The sequence below is a fragment of the Grammomys surdaster genome, unplaced genomic scaffold (genome assembly GCF_004785775.1).
Source record: "Grammomys surdaster isolate TR1022 unplaced genomic scaffold, NIH_TR_1.0 126219, whole genome shotgun sequence".
In the NCBI taxonomy this organism is placed as follows: domain Eukaryota; kingdom Metazoa; phylum Chordata; class Mammalia; order Rodentia; family Muridae; genus Grammomys; species Grammomys surdaster.
Genome location: NW_021621022.1, coordinates 1,412,320 through 1,431,128, shown reverse-complemented (window position 1 = coordinate 1,431,128; position 18,809 = coordinate 1,412,320). Strand labels below are relative to the sequence as shown.

At 43.2% G+C, this 18,809-nt stretch overlaps 1 protein-coding gene and 1 long non-coding RNA gene across 7 annotated transcripts in view; both read right to left on the bottom strand.

The window, feature by feature from the left end:
• The window catches only part of Rnaseh2b (ribonuclease H2 subunit B), a 49,142-nt gene extending 30,966 nt beyond the window's left edge, over positions 1–18,176 (bottom strand). For 4 of the 6 annotated variants that reach the window (XM_028758726.1, XM_028758727.1, XM_028758722.1 and 1 more), the window contains exons 1-2: positions 18,075–18,147; positions 1,378–1,449 (exon numbers count right to left, since the gene is read on the bottom strand). In XM_028758726.1, the coding sequence (XP_028614559.1) occupies positions 1,378–1,449; positions 18,075–18,135 (133 nt within the window). In that variant the 5' untranslated portion in view covers positions 18,136–18,147. Of the gene's footprint in view, positions 1–1,377; positions 1,450–2,304; positions 2,379–18,074 lie in introns of those variants that run through there. The other 2 variants (XM_028758725.1, XM_028758724.1) reach the window with 2 other exon arrangements.
• LOC114613433 lies at positions 9,674–11,028 on the bottom strand. Its single transcript, XR_003710176.1, has 2 exons — positions 10,305–11,028; positions 9,674–10,120 (listed from the first exon to the last, which is right to left on the bottom strand). It is a non-coding gene; the product is annotated as an uncharacterized LOC114613433 (long non-coding RNA).
• Positions 18,177–18,809: the final 633 nt, after the last annotated feature.

Genomic DNA, 18,809 nt, shown 5'->3' with positions numbered 1-18,809 from the left:
TGGGATCCAATCCTCAGCAAATCAGTTATGTGGGAGCAGGAGGGGTGAGGCCTGTGCATATCTGAGGTTTTACCCCTAACTCAGGGCCTGTGTGGTGGGGGAAGGCGGACAGAAGGGATGCATAGATGTTTTACCCCTCAATTCATGACATCGATGTCTGACCACAGAGCAATCTCTGGAATCTCTGGCAACACAAGCCGAGTGTGATATGGAAAAGTTACATAATAACCCTTACTATGCCTCTGCTGCTTGTCTGTATACGGAGCAGTACTGAGTCCGCCCACCTCAGAGGTGTTTTGTCAGGACTGAAAAAACAGCCATACATTTCCTAGAGCACGGCCTAGCCCTTGTTTTCCCTTTAACAGCCGTGAAAATAAAACACACACGTCCGTGTCTGTGAACATCTAGATGGAATCTGAGTTGCAGAGGACACAGCTTCTCTTACTAAGAGCTTTAGAACAGGGCTGCCTAGAGCTTCTCCCAAATCCCTCCTCCCTGCTCTGGCTGTTCCAGTCCAGTGGCTCAACAGGCATATTCAATTTCACCTCGAGGAAAGATACTAGAGGGAGGGGCAGGGTGTTTGACTTTGTTCTGTTCTGTTTCACTTTCTCTGCTTTACACATCTTTCCAACAAGACACTACCCATGGGCTTGCCCTCATTCGCTGTGCAGTTACACAGTCACCAGGACAGCCATGACTTAGAGGCATCAGGGGTTTACTCAGATCCTCAGAAGTTAGCAGAAGGGAAAGCCTGTGTCGCCACGTGGCTGAGTACACTGTAATACTTCTGCCTTTAAATTAGAAAACTGAAAATATGCTGAATATAAAATTACAATGAACTTACCTACCAATAAGACATAAAGCTTTTCCATATGCAATGATTTTAATAAAAGAAAACCATCATTTGTGCGTGTGTGGGGGGGGGGGGTTATCTTTTTTGGTCAGAGTGAAAGAACAGCTAAAAAGGAAGCAGCCAGAGCTATGACATGTCAAAGACTGCCTTCTGCACTTGCACTCTGGTTCTTTACTGCACACCACAACATGAACATAACAAGCCAGGCTGGTGTTGGGTGAGCATTCCTAGAAAAGCTGGCACTAGAAAGCCAAAGAAAATCAATCCGTTCCCAGAAAGAGCACAAACACACTACTTTTCTATGTTGCCAGCATTTCTAATGACAACATTCTGTGGATGAAAAGTAGAGAAAAAGATATTCCTTGCAGTGTTAAGCATAGTTTATCTTGGAAAATTAATCAGCTTGGGTTTTCACTGCATGATGCTGTCTTAAGACACACAGGCAGGCAAGCCCTCCATGGTCTGCACAGTGCTGGAAACACTCAAAGACAGATGAGGGGGAGGACCAAGGGGAGCAGACCCACCTGAGTGCGGGTTGGCCAGCTTTACAAACAGGAGGCCGCTCTTCTTCTTCTTCGAGGCATCTTTCAAATATTCTGAAAGGAAACAGTGAGTGGGAGCTTAAAGGCACTTTCTCTGCTGTGCCCTCGCTTTATCCTGTCTTCTGCTGCTCCACTTAATCAATTTTTCTTCTTAAAAATTATGCTTTATCATTTATCAGCCGTGTGAGCCTCAGTGAACAACTATTTTCAGTGTAAGCTACAGTGAAATTTGAAGTGGGTTTAATTTGCCTCTAGGGGAAGGGATGAGGGGCAGGCTCTAGAGTCAGATGTCCTAAGCTTTGTCACCTTGGTCAGTGCTCTTGTGTCCAGTCTTAATCTCCTTTTTGAAGATGCTAATGGCAGTATTTAAAGACAAAACAAAACCAACCTTAAGCTAAGGAGTCAAAGGCACTCACAATAATTGAACAGAAATATAAAATAAATCCTAAATATTATTATGAAGGCCATTTTAAAAAACACCAGTTACTAGACCTCTCTAGGTTTCATTTCTGACACGAATTAATCACATCCCTTGTCATTTTCTCAGTGGGGTTGTCACTTTTTAAATAAAAACTATCTTATGAACAGCCTTTATACAATAAAGACAGTAACTGTATTTTAGCTCTATTTTTATAACTATCTTTTGCCATATTAAGTATAGAGAATCTTCATACAACCCTATTTTTCATTATGTTTGTATCTTTTGTGTCATACTTTAGAAAGTCTTCTTCCTCAAAAATATGTGCACTTCTTATATTTTCTGTGGATATGTTAAATTTATATTTAGGCAATTCAGCATATAGCCTGGGTAGAAGATACTTTTAATAAATCTTACTAATTTTCAATGGGCTGGTCATCTGCATCAAAACCCACTGAGTGGAAATCTTCACAGTGACCGCTGAAACTCACTGTGGACTGTCGGTAGACATTCTTCTTTGATCCACATCTGCATGTGTAATGGTGCCAGACTTCAGGACTTTAACTATAATGGATTTACTTTATTCTGTAAAAAGCAAGTTCCTGTACTGCTTCCTCTACAGTATGTGACTGTCAAAGTATTAATTACATAGATTAAAACATGAAAACCAAGATGGATGACAACTTCAATAGACTGAGCAGCCCAGTCAAAACTCAACACAGGCACCAAAGAAACCAGGGACTCTAGGCAGCCAAGGAACACAACTCATCTACACAGGAGCACCCCAGGAAGGTGGTCTAGGGGCACACCTCATCTACACAAGAACACCCCAGGAAGGTGATCAAGGGGCACAGCCCATCTACATAAGAGCACCCAGAGAGGTCTTGGTGAGGAACCGAGCTTATTCTCTTTGCTCTGTCTGTTCCATACACACACAGATATTGGAAGCAGGTTCAAACATTGGCTTAGCCACAACTTTTTCTTGAGCTAACAGTAGTGGGCTCACTGACTGCCCTGGTTTACTTCCTTGAGAGGGTTTCCAGGTCCTAGAGGAGCGAGGCAAAGCCTGGCTGACTTAGAGCTGAAGTGATAGAGAGCTCCAAAGACAGGAGGGTGACGGAGTCCAAGTCAAAGATGGCCGATACAGATCCGATCCCAAGTGTGCGCAGCAGGGCCTCTCTGGGTAATCACTGGGAAACTGCACTTCACTTCCACATGCACATGAGAGACTCTCCATGAAAAGCAGAGATCCTAACTCACACTCATTTTCCCTATTCTTCATGATCCCAGGGCATTAAATGGTAGAACACTCAATAGGTACTTGGAAGGAAGTAACAATTGCTCATGACTGACAGCTGCTAAGATCTTGTCACACTAATTAAAAAGCAATGGCTAAAAGGTCCAACTCAGTGTACGAAGTAACTTATATTTGAAGTCTAAAAATATTTAAGAATACAAAAATATTCATCACTGCAAAAGGTAAATTCATGTCTGGCACTTAATCAAATACGACTAGATATTCAAAGATGTGGACAAGTATGGTCCATGAGGAGAGGTGGGGAACAGGTCAGTTATTGCGAAAGAGATTTGTATTATATGGAAGCAAAGGAAAACGGGATAGAAATATATCTCATGTATAAAATGTTAAAGGGACAGAAGACTTTTAAATGATCTAAATTGAAATGCTAGAGAAGAAAAACCCAACAGAAAGAACTAATAGCAGAAGATAAATGAACTTGAAGATTTGGTAGCAAAAATGCTCCAAAAGCATACAAATAAATAAACAAACAAACAAACAAACAAAGAAACTGATCTACTTACCAGCCAGCTTCAAAAGAGGAGCAATAAGAAGACAAACATATCTATCTGAAAAAGCACATAGGAAATGTTTCCAACTTGAGGTGATGTGTGTGTGGGGTGTGTGTGTGTGTGTGTGTGTGTGTGTGTGACAGCATCACAGTGTGCAGAGAGGCAAGACCAGGTATGACATCTAAGCATGTGAAAACAATACAAGCCAGAAGACAATCCAGAAACATCCATAAAGTAAATCACCATAACTGTAAAGAAACTACCTTTGGAAAAGGAGAGTGGAAAATAAAACTTCAGACACACAAGAGCTGAAAGAAATAATCAGGAATGCTCACACACACACACACACACACACACACACACACCCCACAAGGAATCCTTCTGGCAGATGAAACCAGACACAGGAACCTCAAATGGAGAATGTGTGACTAATAAGAGGGGGTTGTTCTTATTTTAATCTCTTTAAGGACTGTTGACTCCTTACGTTAAAGTAATTCAGAGTAGTGTTTATATCATATGTACACAGAAAGTATATGATATCAACTTAAGTCCAGAGGAGATGTAAGAAAGAATATCTTGTGAGTTTCTTGTGCCATTCGTGAAGTGATAAGGCAGACACAACCATTTAATGTGTACAAGAAACCCTATGGCAGTCACTAAAAGTATAAAAGCCCCAAACTGTAACAAACAAGACAATAAAAGAAATGAAACTGAGTTGTAAAAAGTACTCATTTAACTAAAAAGAAAGAGGGCAAATAGATACAAAGAACACGCACGATAAACGAGAAGCAGCAGGACAGCAGACCCAACCCCAGCTACATCAGTAATCACATCCACATGGCAACGGCTCAGACCGAATTAAAAAGCAAGAGGGAAACTGTATGTTGCCCACAGGTAGACATAAAGATTGAAGAAGCATGGAAGAGAAGCAGATGCTAACAGACCTTACCAGGGAACTTTAAAAAATCACTCTATAAAGATTGAAGGGTCACCTAACTAAGAAGGTGTGGCACCCCTAATGCTTCCTCACCAAACACAAGCTGCAGAATACACAAAGCACACAGACAGGAACCCCTGGACACCTCACCCTGAGGGACACTACTCTGTCCCCCAGCTCCCCAAGTCTGTTTTAAGAAAGCTACATAAAGAGAGTGGTGCAGGTTCGTCTGTCAGAACTGGGTGAGATTCTTTCTGGAATGACACATCTAGCCTGAAATGCAAGTTAGAAAGTTTGGTCCTGTTAGAACTTTCTAAAACATCAAAGTTCCCACTCCTGTGTTTCTTGCCTAGCAAGTACTACTCCCCTCCCTGTGTCTGAAGCAAAGGGAAGCTGACAGCCTTCCCCACACAGCTTCCTCATGCCTTACCACAACGGCAGGCCATTCACTGGGGACTCGAATTATTCTGACGACTTATTTTTATCATTAGAAAACTGTACTGAGTGTTTCTCTTCCAGCTTCCCCATTCCTCCAGAGCCCCAAATAATTAAACATTAAAACATCAAGTCAACTAAACAACAAAACCATTTTGAGAAACTCTCTGAAAGCAATGGTGTTTTTATCTTTGCCACAAAGAGCAGTGAGAAGGGTGTTGAGGACATCTGCAGTACAGAGCACAACCAGATAGTCAGTATGACACACCCACAATGCCAACACTCTCTGGGAACGAAGGCGGGCAGCATGAAGATGCCCTGTTTGTGGGGAAAATGATATTTCCTCACACAATAACTTGCTGCTGGGCTGAATCAACATGAAATCAACTCCAAATGAGCTAAAATGTTCAAATGTGAAATCACCAGAAGAAAATACGTGTGTTTTGTCATGATCAAAGACTTTCTGGGATCTAATTCCAAAAGTACAGACAACAAAGGCCAAGATAACAGGTGGGATTACGTCACACAAAAGCTTTTCCACAGCAATCAGAGAAGAGACAAGCAGTCCATGGAGATGTTAATTGTTGTGCTCCCTAAAGAACTCAGATGCTGATATAAAAATGAAGTTCTTTTATATACTGCAGAGGTTTCAAAAATAAATGTATTTCCTCCAAATTTGAAAAAAAATTAGGCAATGATTTATGCCTGACCAAAAATCCTAACAACACATCCACAATGACAAATGCCACCAGGATCCGGACTCTTTATGGGACAGTATCCACTGCCTAGTTGGCCTTCCACAAGTGCCTTCTCATGGACAGATTGCAGGCAGGCACAGGTGGACAAACACAGGCCTTCCCATCCTGACCCGCCTTCTTCCTCAGCTGTTCTCGGTCCACTCACTTTATGCCGCTCTCTCCTGCCCTGAGTCAGGCTGGGAAGACCACGCAAACAAAGCTTTCCCACCCCGCCTCTTATCCCTTGTCGACTTCTCTACCTCTGCCCATCAATCCCTCTGGCCCCTCATCTCGTTATCATCCAGTCCCCACTGGCCAGTGAGGGACCCACCTGCTGTAACCTGGTGGCCCCGGAACAGAACTGCATTATCCAAAGGAAATGAAGAGCATTCCATAAATTCAGTTCTATATGCAACTTAAAATTTCCTAGACGCCACCTTAAGCATAGGTGAAATAAATTTTAATGACATACATTATTGACCCAAGTTTACCCAAAACACTTTCACAGCCCCACATACACATAAGAAATATGCTACCACAACCTTGTCTGTGGCTTTTTTATCAGATGGAGACAGCGCCCTGTTCTTAAACTGCTGAGGACTTCGGTCATGAAAGGGCGTTAAGACTTTCTGAAATGCTCTTCTTGTGGCTGGAATGGTTGTTTGCTTTTATTCTATTAGCAGGGCATACTTTACAATTTGACTTAGTCTTTTCTTTCCAAATAAATCCTACTTGCTCATACATAATTTTTCCTCCTGGATTTATTTGCTACTTGTTTAGGATTCTTGCATTTTTATGTCCATAAAGTATAAACTGACTCCCCCTGTAATGCCATTGCCTGCTTATCGGGGTAATACGAGCCCCATGGACTGAGCTAGGAAGTATGCCTTCTTTTCCTATTTTTTGAAAAGTCTTTGCAGGATCAATCTTATTGTTCGGTGTCTAATAGAATTCCCCAGTGAAGCTATCAGGAACTGGGCTTTTCCTGTGGAAAGTAGGCTACTAATTTAACGTTGTCACTGTGGTCTATTCAGATCTCTTTCTTGAGATCTGATTTTGTAATTTTTCTATCCAGGAATCTGTCATCTACAATACCTATGTCATTCCTATAATCCCTTCCCATTTCTATGAGGTCAGTAGCTAATTTAAGTCTTCTTTACCCCCTTGGTCAGTTTGGGTAACAATTTGTTAACTGCTTTCCATCTTTCTTTCTTTTTTTTTTTTTTTTGGTTTTTTTTTTTTTTTTTTGAGACAGGGTTTCTCTGTGTGTAGCCCTGGCTGTCCTGGAACTCACTCTGTAGACCAGGCTAGCCTCGAACTCTCGAACTCAGAGATCCGCCTGCCTCTGCCTCCCAAGTGCTGGGATTAAAGGCGTGCGCCACCACCGCCCGGCGCTTTCCATCTTTCAAAAGGAGCCAACTTCTGCTTTGCCAACGTTTCTGGTGTCTGACTCTATTTCTTTATTTTCTGTGCCCGTATGTACTTTCTCCCTTCTGCTTTGCTGTGGGGCTAGTGAACTTCCTGTGGTGGAAGGTGAGGTCTTTCTACTTTATTAACTTCATAATGTGCAGCTCTGTATCTTACTGGGTAAGCACTGTCACAAGCATTTTGTAAGTTCTTATTTTATTTTCTTGCCCCAAAGTATTTTTAGTTTCCCTCATATTTTTTCCTTGGCTTCATTGGTTAATGGGGCTGTGTTGTTTAATTTCTGTATATTTGTGAACCACTTAAATTTCCTTCTGTAATTGTATTCCATTTTCATTTCACTGTTCTTGCAGAATGAATTTGGTATATTTTTGACCATTTGAAATGTTTGTTTTATGACCTGTTAGGTAGGACTGACTTACAGAGCGGGTTAGGTCTTGTTAGAGGGAAGCTGGGAGATCCTCTTATCTGGTCCCTTTTAACACACATCTGTGTGTTCTTTTATAATTCTATTTCTACCCTGTGAGGTTTCACAATGCCTTCACTATTCAGACGGCTTGCTTTAGTTCTCAGAATAAATTCCTAAGTTCTGATTAAAACCTTGGTAGAACAAACTCAGCCTCCTCTAAGGCAGGCTCATCAACTGCTTGGCTCACTCTCAGAACATATTTCCTGTGAACGCATATCTTGTGTTTTTAAAATAAATCAACATTATGTTAGAGAAAATATAATAAATGTGACAACTCTGGAAATTAACTTGTCCTCCCCTAACTCCTAGGAAATGTTGCTGGTTTTAAGTCATTTCAGTGACTTTCCTGGACTAATTCTGTCAAGTCTGTATTCTCTGCAGGCAGTTAGGATTGCTCTGTTTAGCCACCTCAGTGACTAACACAGAGTTCCAGTAAGTCTTTGCTAAGGGGCTTTGTGCGTATTGGGGCAGGCTTCACTTTATTTGTTTTCCCAGGGCATCAGTCAGTCAGAGATGAGAGACTGGAGCCCTCTCAGGCTTTTCCTGGGCTTACACAGTCTTAAATATGTGTATAGCCTTCTCATTCCCTATAAGTAAATCAAAGTTCCCCAGAGCCTCATGTGGACACCTAGCTCACGACATGTTCCCTACAATGTTTTGTTCAGGTTACTGTTTGCTGGACTTGTACAGTCCTTGCAGAAGCTATGATGTTTTTGACAAATGACATAGGGAATAGGACTCTTCCCAAAGAGCAAGCTCTGAGCACCAAGTCAGGTCAGACAATGACAGTGTTCTAAAGGGGAGTTTTTTTCAGAAAGCCACAAGACAGGTCAAATAAGGACAATGCTCTCGAAGCGGGGTTTTGTTGTTGTTGTTTTTCTGTTTTTGTTTTTCCTTTCCATTTCTTTTCAGCTACAAAACACACCTGGTCTGTTCCTTTATTGGCTGCTGGTTTTTGATGCATACTGGGGAGATGGGAACAGTTTCCAGCTTTCTAATGAGACTCAGCTGGGAGAGCCTGAAAAGACTTTGGCTATCCCACCTGCACTTCTTCATGGCTTCCAGGAGGCTGGCTGTCACTGCATGTGGTGGTCTGAGTAGGAATGGCCCCCATAGACTCCTGTGTTTGAATGCTTGGCCCATAGGGAGTGGCACTATTAGAACTTGTTGGAGTGGGTGTGGCTTTGTTGAAGGAAGTGTGTCACCATGTAGGCAGGCTTTGAGTTCTCCTATGCTCAAGCTACACCTAGTGTGGCACACAGTCTCCTTCTGCTGCCTGTAGATCAAGATGTAGAACTCTCAGCTCCTTCCTCAGCACCATGTCTTCCTGTATGCCCACATGCTGCCATGTTGAGAATGGACTGAACCTCTGAAACTGTAAGCCAGCCCCAATTAAATGCTGTCCTTTATAAGAGTTGCCATGGTCAAGGTATCCCTTCACAGCAATAGAAATCCCAATGAAGACACTGTACCTCAAAGGCCAGTCATGAAAAAGAACTGTACTGCTGCAATGTCTCATATGTCCCTGAGTCTTACCTAGTATTCCACAGAGAAAACTGCTCCTGCTTGTAGATTAAAGGCTCCCCCACACTTTAAGAGTTTTTATTTAAATCTAGAAAACCCTGAGTCATGCCACAGCTGGCTCTTTGCTTGGCAGACTTGGAAGCTCCTTGTTTTCCTCTTAAACTTCTCTTTTACTTGTATCCAGAACAGATGAAAAACATAGAATTTGGTTAAGAAAAAAATGAAAGCCCACATTTACACTGAAGGACCCACTTTTAGTGCAGTAGGAAACAGTGAGCAAAGGGACTCTGCAGAGTCCAAACTACTTCTCAAGTGATGTCAGCAGAGAACATGGGACCTGGACTCAGAAAGATCCACGGTCAGTCTCAGACCAAGTAGTCTCACCAAGTAGTGTGACCTTGGACAAGACAGTGAACCTGCATGTGTCTTCAGCTGCTTAACAATATAATGAGTATGATAATTCATTTAGAGGCATTTGCCAGGTCAACGGACACGTCAAAGAACCCAGAGCACAAAATGATTAATTCAGTTTAGAGTTAGTCTGTTTCCATCAGCTTGTGATAAAGTCAGAAATACATAGGGGGAATACATACACACTTAAGTAAGTTTTCATACTTAAAAGTCAAATGTCACGTTTCTAGAAACTCTCCCCTTGTGAAACTCTCCCACCACAATTAGGAAGAGCAGACATTCTACACAGTTGTACTTCTGGGCGAGAGTTACAGCACAAGCCAAAGGTGGGCAGGGAACTGGTACCGCAGGGCAATGTTTTAAGTTGTGACTTAAGTCCTTTCCACAATCAAAAAAATTAAAAACCCACAAGCTGTAGTTTGTTTCTTCTATAAGTGTGAAGTTGTCTGTCTCCCTCTTGACTTGTCAAGCCAGCCAGGAGATTAATACCAGGAAGCAGCAGAGGAGAGGAAGAAGGATCCAGGAAAGCCGGAAAAAAATGAGTCAAGATCAAACGATACCTAGAAAGATGGTAGCAGTCTGTTATGTGATGTAAGAAACATTTAAAAACATATAGAGTCAAGTTTCATTGATGGTAAGGAAACCAAGCTTTCTATTAGGAATTATATTCTCATCTACAGAAACTCTAGGTTATCTGAGACACTTGAAGAGTACATGGTAGGTAGGCATGTACTACCTGCTTACCATGCAGATGTCAACACTCCATAACACAGGGCATGTGAGACAAACCAGTCGTGTTCGAGGTCCTTGCAGCTTTCAAGACACTAACTTCAAACATAACTACATGCTTTTCTTCTCAAGATGTCAGGACTACCATCAGCAAGATCTGGCTCATGTTCCTGCCTTTGAAGCTGTTTCTTCACAGGCTAATGGATAAAAAAGGTACACACCAGGAAAATGCTTCCCACTCATGGCTTTCTCTGAATATAAATTTCCTGTGAAGCTTTGGAGCCAAAAGGAAAACTAATCTCCACCAAGACCACAGCAAACAAAGGCTATGGTTTTTCAGGGCTGTCCCTATCAACAGCAATGTTTTCTAGGATTGGCTGGTCAGGGAAGAAGAGACTGGTAAAAAAAAAAAAAAAATCAGGTCCACAGTTGGCTCAGAGCCATCAAGACCAGCAATACATACAGTAGGAGCTTGAGATATCTGGGATACAGGACAATTCTGGAAGACAAGATGGGGCAGGTCTGTCTACAGTACCTGATACCAAATAAGGCTGGCTCCAGAAGAGATTCGTTCTCTGGTCATCAAACAGCAGAGGGAATCCTTTTGCCCAGCCCCCACCTCTCTTGTAAAGCTTCAATGTCACCATGCAGGCAGAAGAATGGCCTTGGGGCAAAGAAAAGGCCCTGGAGAAGAGCTTGAGGGAGGTGACAGTCTGTGCCACTGAATTCTACTATTTCTTGACCAGCTGATTTGACTTTTGAGTCTTGGTTTCCCATTATGTAAGCCTTATTTAAACTGCCGCCTAAGGTCACTGTGAAGATCAAATACAGTAACATTTGTAAAGGTGTGTTGTGAAGTTATAAGGGTTGGCTATGAGATCAAAAAGGTTTTCTAAAATGATGTAATCCTTGAGAAGTCAAGAGATGATTTAAAGTATATAAGTGTATTATGTAGGTTATGCAAACTCACAGATTTGAGTTTGGTGTCTATAGGGCTTCTGGAATCAACATTTTCCTACTCATCCTGAAGGACAACTCTGCCTAACTGCCACAATCCTGTTCTCCATACAAATAAAGCTCTGGCACCTTTGCAGGAACCAAAAGGACTATCCCTAACAGATACTTCAAAGTAGGACAGGCCACATAGGGAGTTGGGGTATCAAGGCTTCTGGTGCCATGGTGATAGAGGCTCTTCTGGAGCTATCTCGACAAGACCCTTTCCTCCTAGGAGAGCCCCACACACTTCTGTCCACTTCTCCCATCTTGAACCATAGTGACTGCCTCCTAGCTGCTGCTATGGGTGGTAGGAGGTTGGGTCATAGGGACTCTTGGGTGTTGATCAGAAGACTGTCGTAAAAAAAGATAAGATGGTGGTTCCCTGCTGTTCCAGTTCAGGAAGAGGAAGGAGTGGAATTGGTTTAAGAAGTTATCAATGCTCAGAGAGGCAGAAAAACCAAGGCTACCTGTTGCTACAACCCCCGAGTGCTGCTCATCCTCACGTGCTCCATTCAGCTGTCCTGTCACAACACAAGGCTGGCCCCACCTGGGAAAATAGGAAGCTGCCAGGAGGCCCTAGAGAAGTTCATGTCAATCGTTGCAGCCACAGTGGAAAACAGAAGTTTCCATGCAAGGCAGGCTTGGACCATTCCGACAGTATCCTGTTCATGCCAAGAGCACAGAGGGTGGTTAGTGTGTGTGTGTGTTGGGGGGGGGGGGCTGACCTCAAACATTCAACATGGTTTGATGGCTCTCAAATACCCTGTCTGAGATGTCTGCTCATCACACCCATCACAGTTCTGTGAACTTTCACCTTTCTTGCAGATATCTGTTTTTCAATCTATCCATTTTAGAGATAATCCACCCCAAATATATACTGTCTTCTGGATGAAACACCCCTTGTTTGTTACAACACAAATCATGACCCCTCATCACCAAAGTATAACTTGTAAAAGTCCAAGCTTTGTTCATCTCATCGTACCACCACACTGACAATGCTGAGACAGCTTCCAGCTCTTGGGTGAAACAGCAAGGCTTTCTCTGTTCTCCCTCAGCCCCAGTGGCTCTAAGTGTTAGTGTTACTGTGCACACAGAGAACGTGTACAGAATGAGGTGAAGACAAACAGGAAAGAAAGAAAACAACGTCATTTATTTTGTGATCTATACAACAAAAAAAAGCACTGGAAAGAGATCTCCAAATAGTTTCTGGGTGACAGAATCATGAATAATGTATTTTTGTCTTATTTTCCTTTGTAATGCTAAAATGTCTGTACTAGCAATATACTGTTATTCGTTGTTTTTTTTTAAAGTTATTTTTTTTTTTTTTTTTTTTTTTTTTTTTTTTTTTTTTTTTTTTGGTTTTTTCGAGACAGGGTTTCTCTGTATAGCCCGGGCTGTCCTGGAACTCACTCTGTAGACCAGGCTGGCCTCGAACTCAGAAATCCGCCTGCCTCTGCCTCCCGAGTGCTGGGATTAAAGGCGTGCGCCACCACCGCCCGGCTAAAGTTATTTTTTAAAACAGAAAATTTGTAACTGAAAGTTAAAGATAAAAACTCAGATTAAGGAACTAAAACAACAAAGTCAAGTTTAAAATCAATGAAGTAGCTAGGCATGGTGAAGCACAAGAGACGGGGCAGCACAAGAACAGCCATGAGTCCCAGGCCAGCCTGGGCTACTGTGTAAGACCTTGTCTACTGACTCCCCCACAGTAGTATAAAATACAATACACTACAATACACTACAATACACTACAATACACTACAATACACTACAATACACTACACTACAATACAATACAATACACTACAATACACTACAATACACTACACTACACTACAATACACTACAATACAATACAATACAATACAATGCAATACAATTAAGTGGGAAACCCCACAGAGTCTTAGCAAATCTAGGCCCTCATGAGAGTTTGTCTAGTAGGAGAGACCTCAGGCACCAGCCAGCTACTTCATGGGAGGGACTGGGCACCATGCAGCTCTGACTACCTCACATGCCCCACCCCCCACCCCCTTTCAACTTCAGCACAAGGCATCCAACGAAGTCACAAAGAAAGTTCTACACAACTTAAAGCAGCGTGCTTCTGACTTTCAGAAACATCCTCAGAAGCTGAGGCCAAGGTCACTGCTGACAAGCTAATGGCTACTGAGGGAGAGCATGCCTGGATTCCCTGTAGCTCCTGGATAGTTCACACCTAGTTATTTATACAAAACTGGTAATCACACGCATAGCTGGTAGAAAAGGTACCACTAACAGGAAAGGCCCAGTGAGATGGCTTCCGTGTAGAAGTTACCTTGAAGGTGGGTTTCAAGAGTTTCCCAAGCAGAGAGAGTGGAGACAGGATTACAGGCAGATAAAAAGCTACCAACATTCAGAGAAAGAAAAGTTGGGCTGGAGCACATAACTTGGCCTTGTGGGAAACAAAGTTGAACCTTGAAGCCAGAGTAGAATCTGACACAAGAGCAAAGACAGTGTTATGGAAAACAGCCCAGGAAGAAACGGAACTGGGGTGTTCTTTGAGTGAAAGACCTACTCAGTCCCTGGCCCTGCTAAAGGTGGACAGAGCGTGGGAGTTAATACTAGCTCATCACTAACCAGCCTACCAGACTGGCTCTGCTCTCTCACTGTAGAAATGAGGAAGACAGACTCTACATGAAGGCAACAATTTGTCCAAGAACACAGAATTGATAAAGCACACAAACCACACACACTTCCCAGGTGTCTTTCATTACAGCCAGGCTTCAGGCAACATTGACTGAGCAGTTGCCTAACATCCTTGGTAAAGCTCTATGGTATGACAAACTTTTGCTGTCCCTAGGATGCTATTCAAAGTTTAAGACCATGGCTTACTTTCCTTTATGATTTTTTTATTCTGCCCTGGGGGATAAATCTGTGGGAGCCATAAGAAGTTACTTGTTCCACATCTCTTGGAACAATTACAAAGAGGACAAGATTACACCAACAGATTACCAACTGCCAACTGACTGATTCCATCCATCACTTCTGAACGTGCTCCACAGTCAGAAGCAGATCCAGCAGCCATCTGAGAAAGGTCAACAGGGCCCCACCGAGAAATGCTGTATAAAGACAAAGCCAGATTCGTGTGGAAAATGTTAAATGTGCGCCATGCTGGAAAACCCAGAAATTGCCTGCAGGAAAATAATGAGCAATCTTCCAAGAAACTGAGCTGACTTATTCAGAGGCCCTCTCAAGGCCACACATGGATTGGCCAGGTTCTCTAGTACCTGCCAAGAGAAGGGCAGCTGTCAACCCACAGGCTTGTTTCCAAACACAAACATGCATGCACACAAAGCGAGAAAGGCCCACTTCTGCTTCTATCCTGCGTTCATGTGCCAACCGTTAGGTAAGAGGCAAGTCACTTGTTTCCTAGGGTCCCTGACAAAGTCTAGAGGAGCCCCTCCTTTACCCTCATTTCATACTTTTCTTTCTTGCCTCCAACCCTCAACAAAGATATGTTTCTTTGGTTTTACAAAGCCATTAGTCAGAAATAATGCTAACATAAAGTTCCTCCATCATTAGATAGGAAAATTCACTTTCCCTTCTATATCTGACTTTCTTTTTTTTTTAAAAAAAAAATCTTTTTATTGAGAACATAATTCTAAAATGGGAATTCCTAGAATAGTTTTAATTCTTGCTTTGTTTTGTATTTAGATGTCATCTGTGGTCATCATGACGCCCCAGCTAAAAAGTTACTGCACATGAATGTCCAGGAAGGTAGGCCTGGGCTTCCCCAGAGGCTACCTGTCCTTTAGCCTCCAAAAGAACTGGCCATTACACCTGCACTACCTGTGGAAATGACAAACAAGGAAGCTTCCTTTGGAGCTTTGAAGTACCCAAAGGGAATTCCACAGAACTGAGGACTGGCTCTAAAGCCCAGTTTGATCTGGGGACTTCTTCACTCAGGGGTGGGTGGGAGGATGGGTAGAGGTAGGCGGTGCTGATTAAGGACGTTTTTACTCAAGCAACGTGGACCTATATACAAGAGTCCTACATGATTTTCATTCTTCCTTTTTTTTTCCCCTCATAGAACTCTAGGGTTTTCAATCTGCAGACATTTCCTGGGAGGAGAATCCTGTTATCAGTCCCCCCTAACAGCCAAAGGCAGTCCTTCCTGCCTACTTTGTAGTTACCTGATGTACTCCTGACTAACTCTCACATCTGACCCAGCTCAGTAGAATGGACAAGTGTACAAAAGCTTGACAAAAGAAAACAAGTATTAAAAATATGACCTACCATTTATTTACCTTCTTTTTGGCAGCAAAGAGAAATGGAACCTTACAACATATTCCAAAAGTAACTGGGCTTAGAGCAACTAAAGAGCAGTGTAGCATCCCCAAGCTACATTAGAGAAGCATTTCGCTCATTCCCAATGCAGACTTATTCACCTTGCTACAACACCCACCTTGTCTATGAAAAGGAATCCAGCACAGTCCACTCTCCACATTCTAGCTTTCATTTGCCTAGGAGCTTCAACTTAGCAAAACAAACTTGAGGAGAAGTGACCTGCAACCAACTTTAAGATACAACCTTCATGACATACCAGAGGCAACTTGAATGTAAATGAAATGTCGAGGGAGTACCATTACAAGGTTAGTTGCCTGTGTCCTGAATGTATACAACCCTCTGTTCACTCTCAGAATAGTGAACCCTCAAACAGCAAAACCTCAGTACCCACAGCCCCAGCTCCCCAGGCTGGTCCTCACTGCAGCAGTTCCAGGCGGTATTAGACCAGCTAGCCCAGCAGCAACAGTGCTTGGTACTTAACTAAATGAGCATATTCTTGGGCCTTAGCCCAGGACCTACTGGTTACGAACCTTCACAGATGAAGTCTCACTCCCAGGAGGCTGGTACCCTTACATTTGAGGGCAGACACCATAGTGGCTATCAGACGTGTTTGTACTCTTAGAGCCTGCAGGTGGCACTAAAGGCCATCTGGAAGAACAGAAGACAGGAAGCCCAAGTTTTTACAGTTTCAGAACCCCCAACTACTTACTATCAGCCTAATGAGTGAATGGGTGAAAGAACACTTTGCCTGATGGGAAAATAAAGGAGGACACCTCAGCTTTGAACAGAAATCAGGTGGCAGTGCTTCTCATCCCCCCACCCCCAGTAGATTTAGTATGCCTGTTACTTTGAGGGATGCATTCAATATTAAGTCTTTTCACTTTTGTGCGTTATAGGATTATGACACACTTTAAGAATGAAATTAATGTCAATGAAACAGCCAACAAAACAAATAAAACCTCAAATTATGACAAACTACTGTGTGCATCTATATAGTATCAACATGTCTGATTACAAAAGAATGATTAAGGTTCCTACTATGAAAATCAAATTATACTTATGTAACAGAAGGGTGAAAGGAGGCTCTCCCCTCCCCCAGCTAGCCTTCTGATGGATCACCAAAACCAGGAATTCTCACCAGCTGCTTTACCGAACACCTTCAGTGAGGGTATGGCTTAACAGGGACACCTCATGGGCAACTGGAGTCAGAACCAATCAGTATCAACCACTTCAGAAACCATTTTGCAGTACTAAAGCTAAACCAACAAGCACCAAAAAGCAGCTTCCACTCCAGGATACAGACACTCTCAAGAAATGAATGTCAACGTCCACCAACAGCCTCAAAATGTTGCTCCTAATAGTTGCAAACCAGAAACACCTAACATCATCCCTCCTTAGGAGATAAGTAGTATTGATATGCATACAATCAACCAGAAGCAATTTAAAAAACCAACCAACAAAACCCATGGTACAGACAACATAGATGGATCTGGCAGACACGGTACTGAGGGAAGGCAGACGACAGATAGATACAAAAGGCACAGGGGTCCAAACAGGCAAAACTAACTTGATGACAGAAAGTCTGGAGTTCTTTAGAAGAGATATGCACGAGCTGTTTACTAGAAAGCTACTCTACTTGATTAGCAGCATTACGGGTTCAGTTGTGTGAGGTGCACACCCAAAATCCATACTGTGTTTAACTCTTTACACAGGAGAGAAGCTATGTATGCAAAATAAGTGTCAGGTTGTTATGTCAAGATTATAAAAATCTTCATCACTGGATATCTGTACTCTGGTAAAGTATATTTGCTGCAAAAATTCTCTATTTGCTAAGCTAAAACTCAAAATTAAAGTGACTGGCGAGTGTTCCTCTTCACCGGTATTGTAACATCAAAATGTATCATCTGTAAAAATGACAGAATATTTCTAGCTTGCATTCCCTAACCGAAGTTTATTTCATTTGCCCTCCTTATACGGCACCGGCTGTCCCATGTCCCCACATGCCCTGATAGCTGGTCACCATCTACAATTTTGACTGTCACTCTGTTCTGGAATTCCTTCAAACCACGTTCGGCTAAACCCCATCCAGGCTCCCTTAAGCCTGGCCACCCAAGCCTTTCCAGAGAAGCAAAGCTACTCAGCCTGGAACTACTGAAGCTCTGTTTGGACCGGTAAGATTCTGGATGCAGAGCTGCAGATACCCAGTAACTCCCAGAGGCAGCAGAGTACCAGAACCCCCGCTGCTCTCGGCAAGCCTAGTGGCTAGACCCGCCCCAGGGAATCAGCGCACTCTCCTTTCGCTTCCGGGTTTAGAGTTTCCCGCGTGCTGGGACACGTGACCAGGATGCGTAGCAAAGTGCGGGCCACCGAATCCCGGCCCGCGCTTGCCAGGACCTCGCGGACGGATGCTGGCCTGGGCCAGAACCTCGCGCCGCTGCCGCTGGCCCACGCGCCGCCCGTGTTTACCTGGAAGTAGGAACACTAGCTGCCTGGCAGCCAAGTCCCTGCGGTCCCGGCCTCCAGCCATGTCGTGCGCTGCCGGAAGTGGCGCCGAGGGGCCTGCCAGCCGGAGCCACCAGCCTGCCTCCGTTTCCGGACCCGCCCGCTCGGCTTCCTCTTTGAAATCTGCGCGGGCCCTGCTGGCGGCGGAGGTTGCAGAGCTCCGCGGCTTTCTCACTCTCAGTATGCGTGCACTGCTCGTGGGTGTATTTCACGCATTGAAGTTCCTAATGCAGACGAGCAGTCTTCACAATGGGTTTGGGGCAATTTGATAGTTAAGGTAATTCTTTAACATACAACTCAAAATATGTTTATAGCCTGGGGTCCAACATACGAATTTGTTATTTAGGATAACTCTTTATATTAGTAACAAGACTTATTTTGGGTGTGGTTTGGATTTGACACAGGGTCCACCACCTAGCCGAGACTGATCTTCAAAGTATGACGTCCTAGCTGGCTTTGAATTCTGGATCAGGAATCTCTCAAGTGCTGAGATGATCGTGAGCAAAGGTGGTTGGTTGTCTTGTTTTTGTCTTGTTGCCTAAGGCTCACCTAGGGATAATAGAAAACCCTTGACTAGGGAGATGGAGAGAGGATTCATCTCTCAAACAGCCAGCTACCTATCAGGGACAGAAGCTTGTCCTGAACTGTTCTTTCTGGGCAGAATATACCCTTTATGTTCTTTGTTATCCAGTCTAGTAG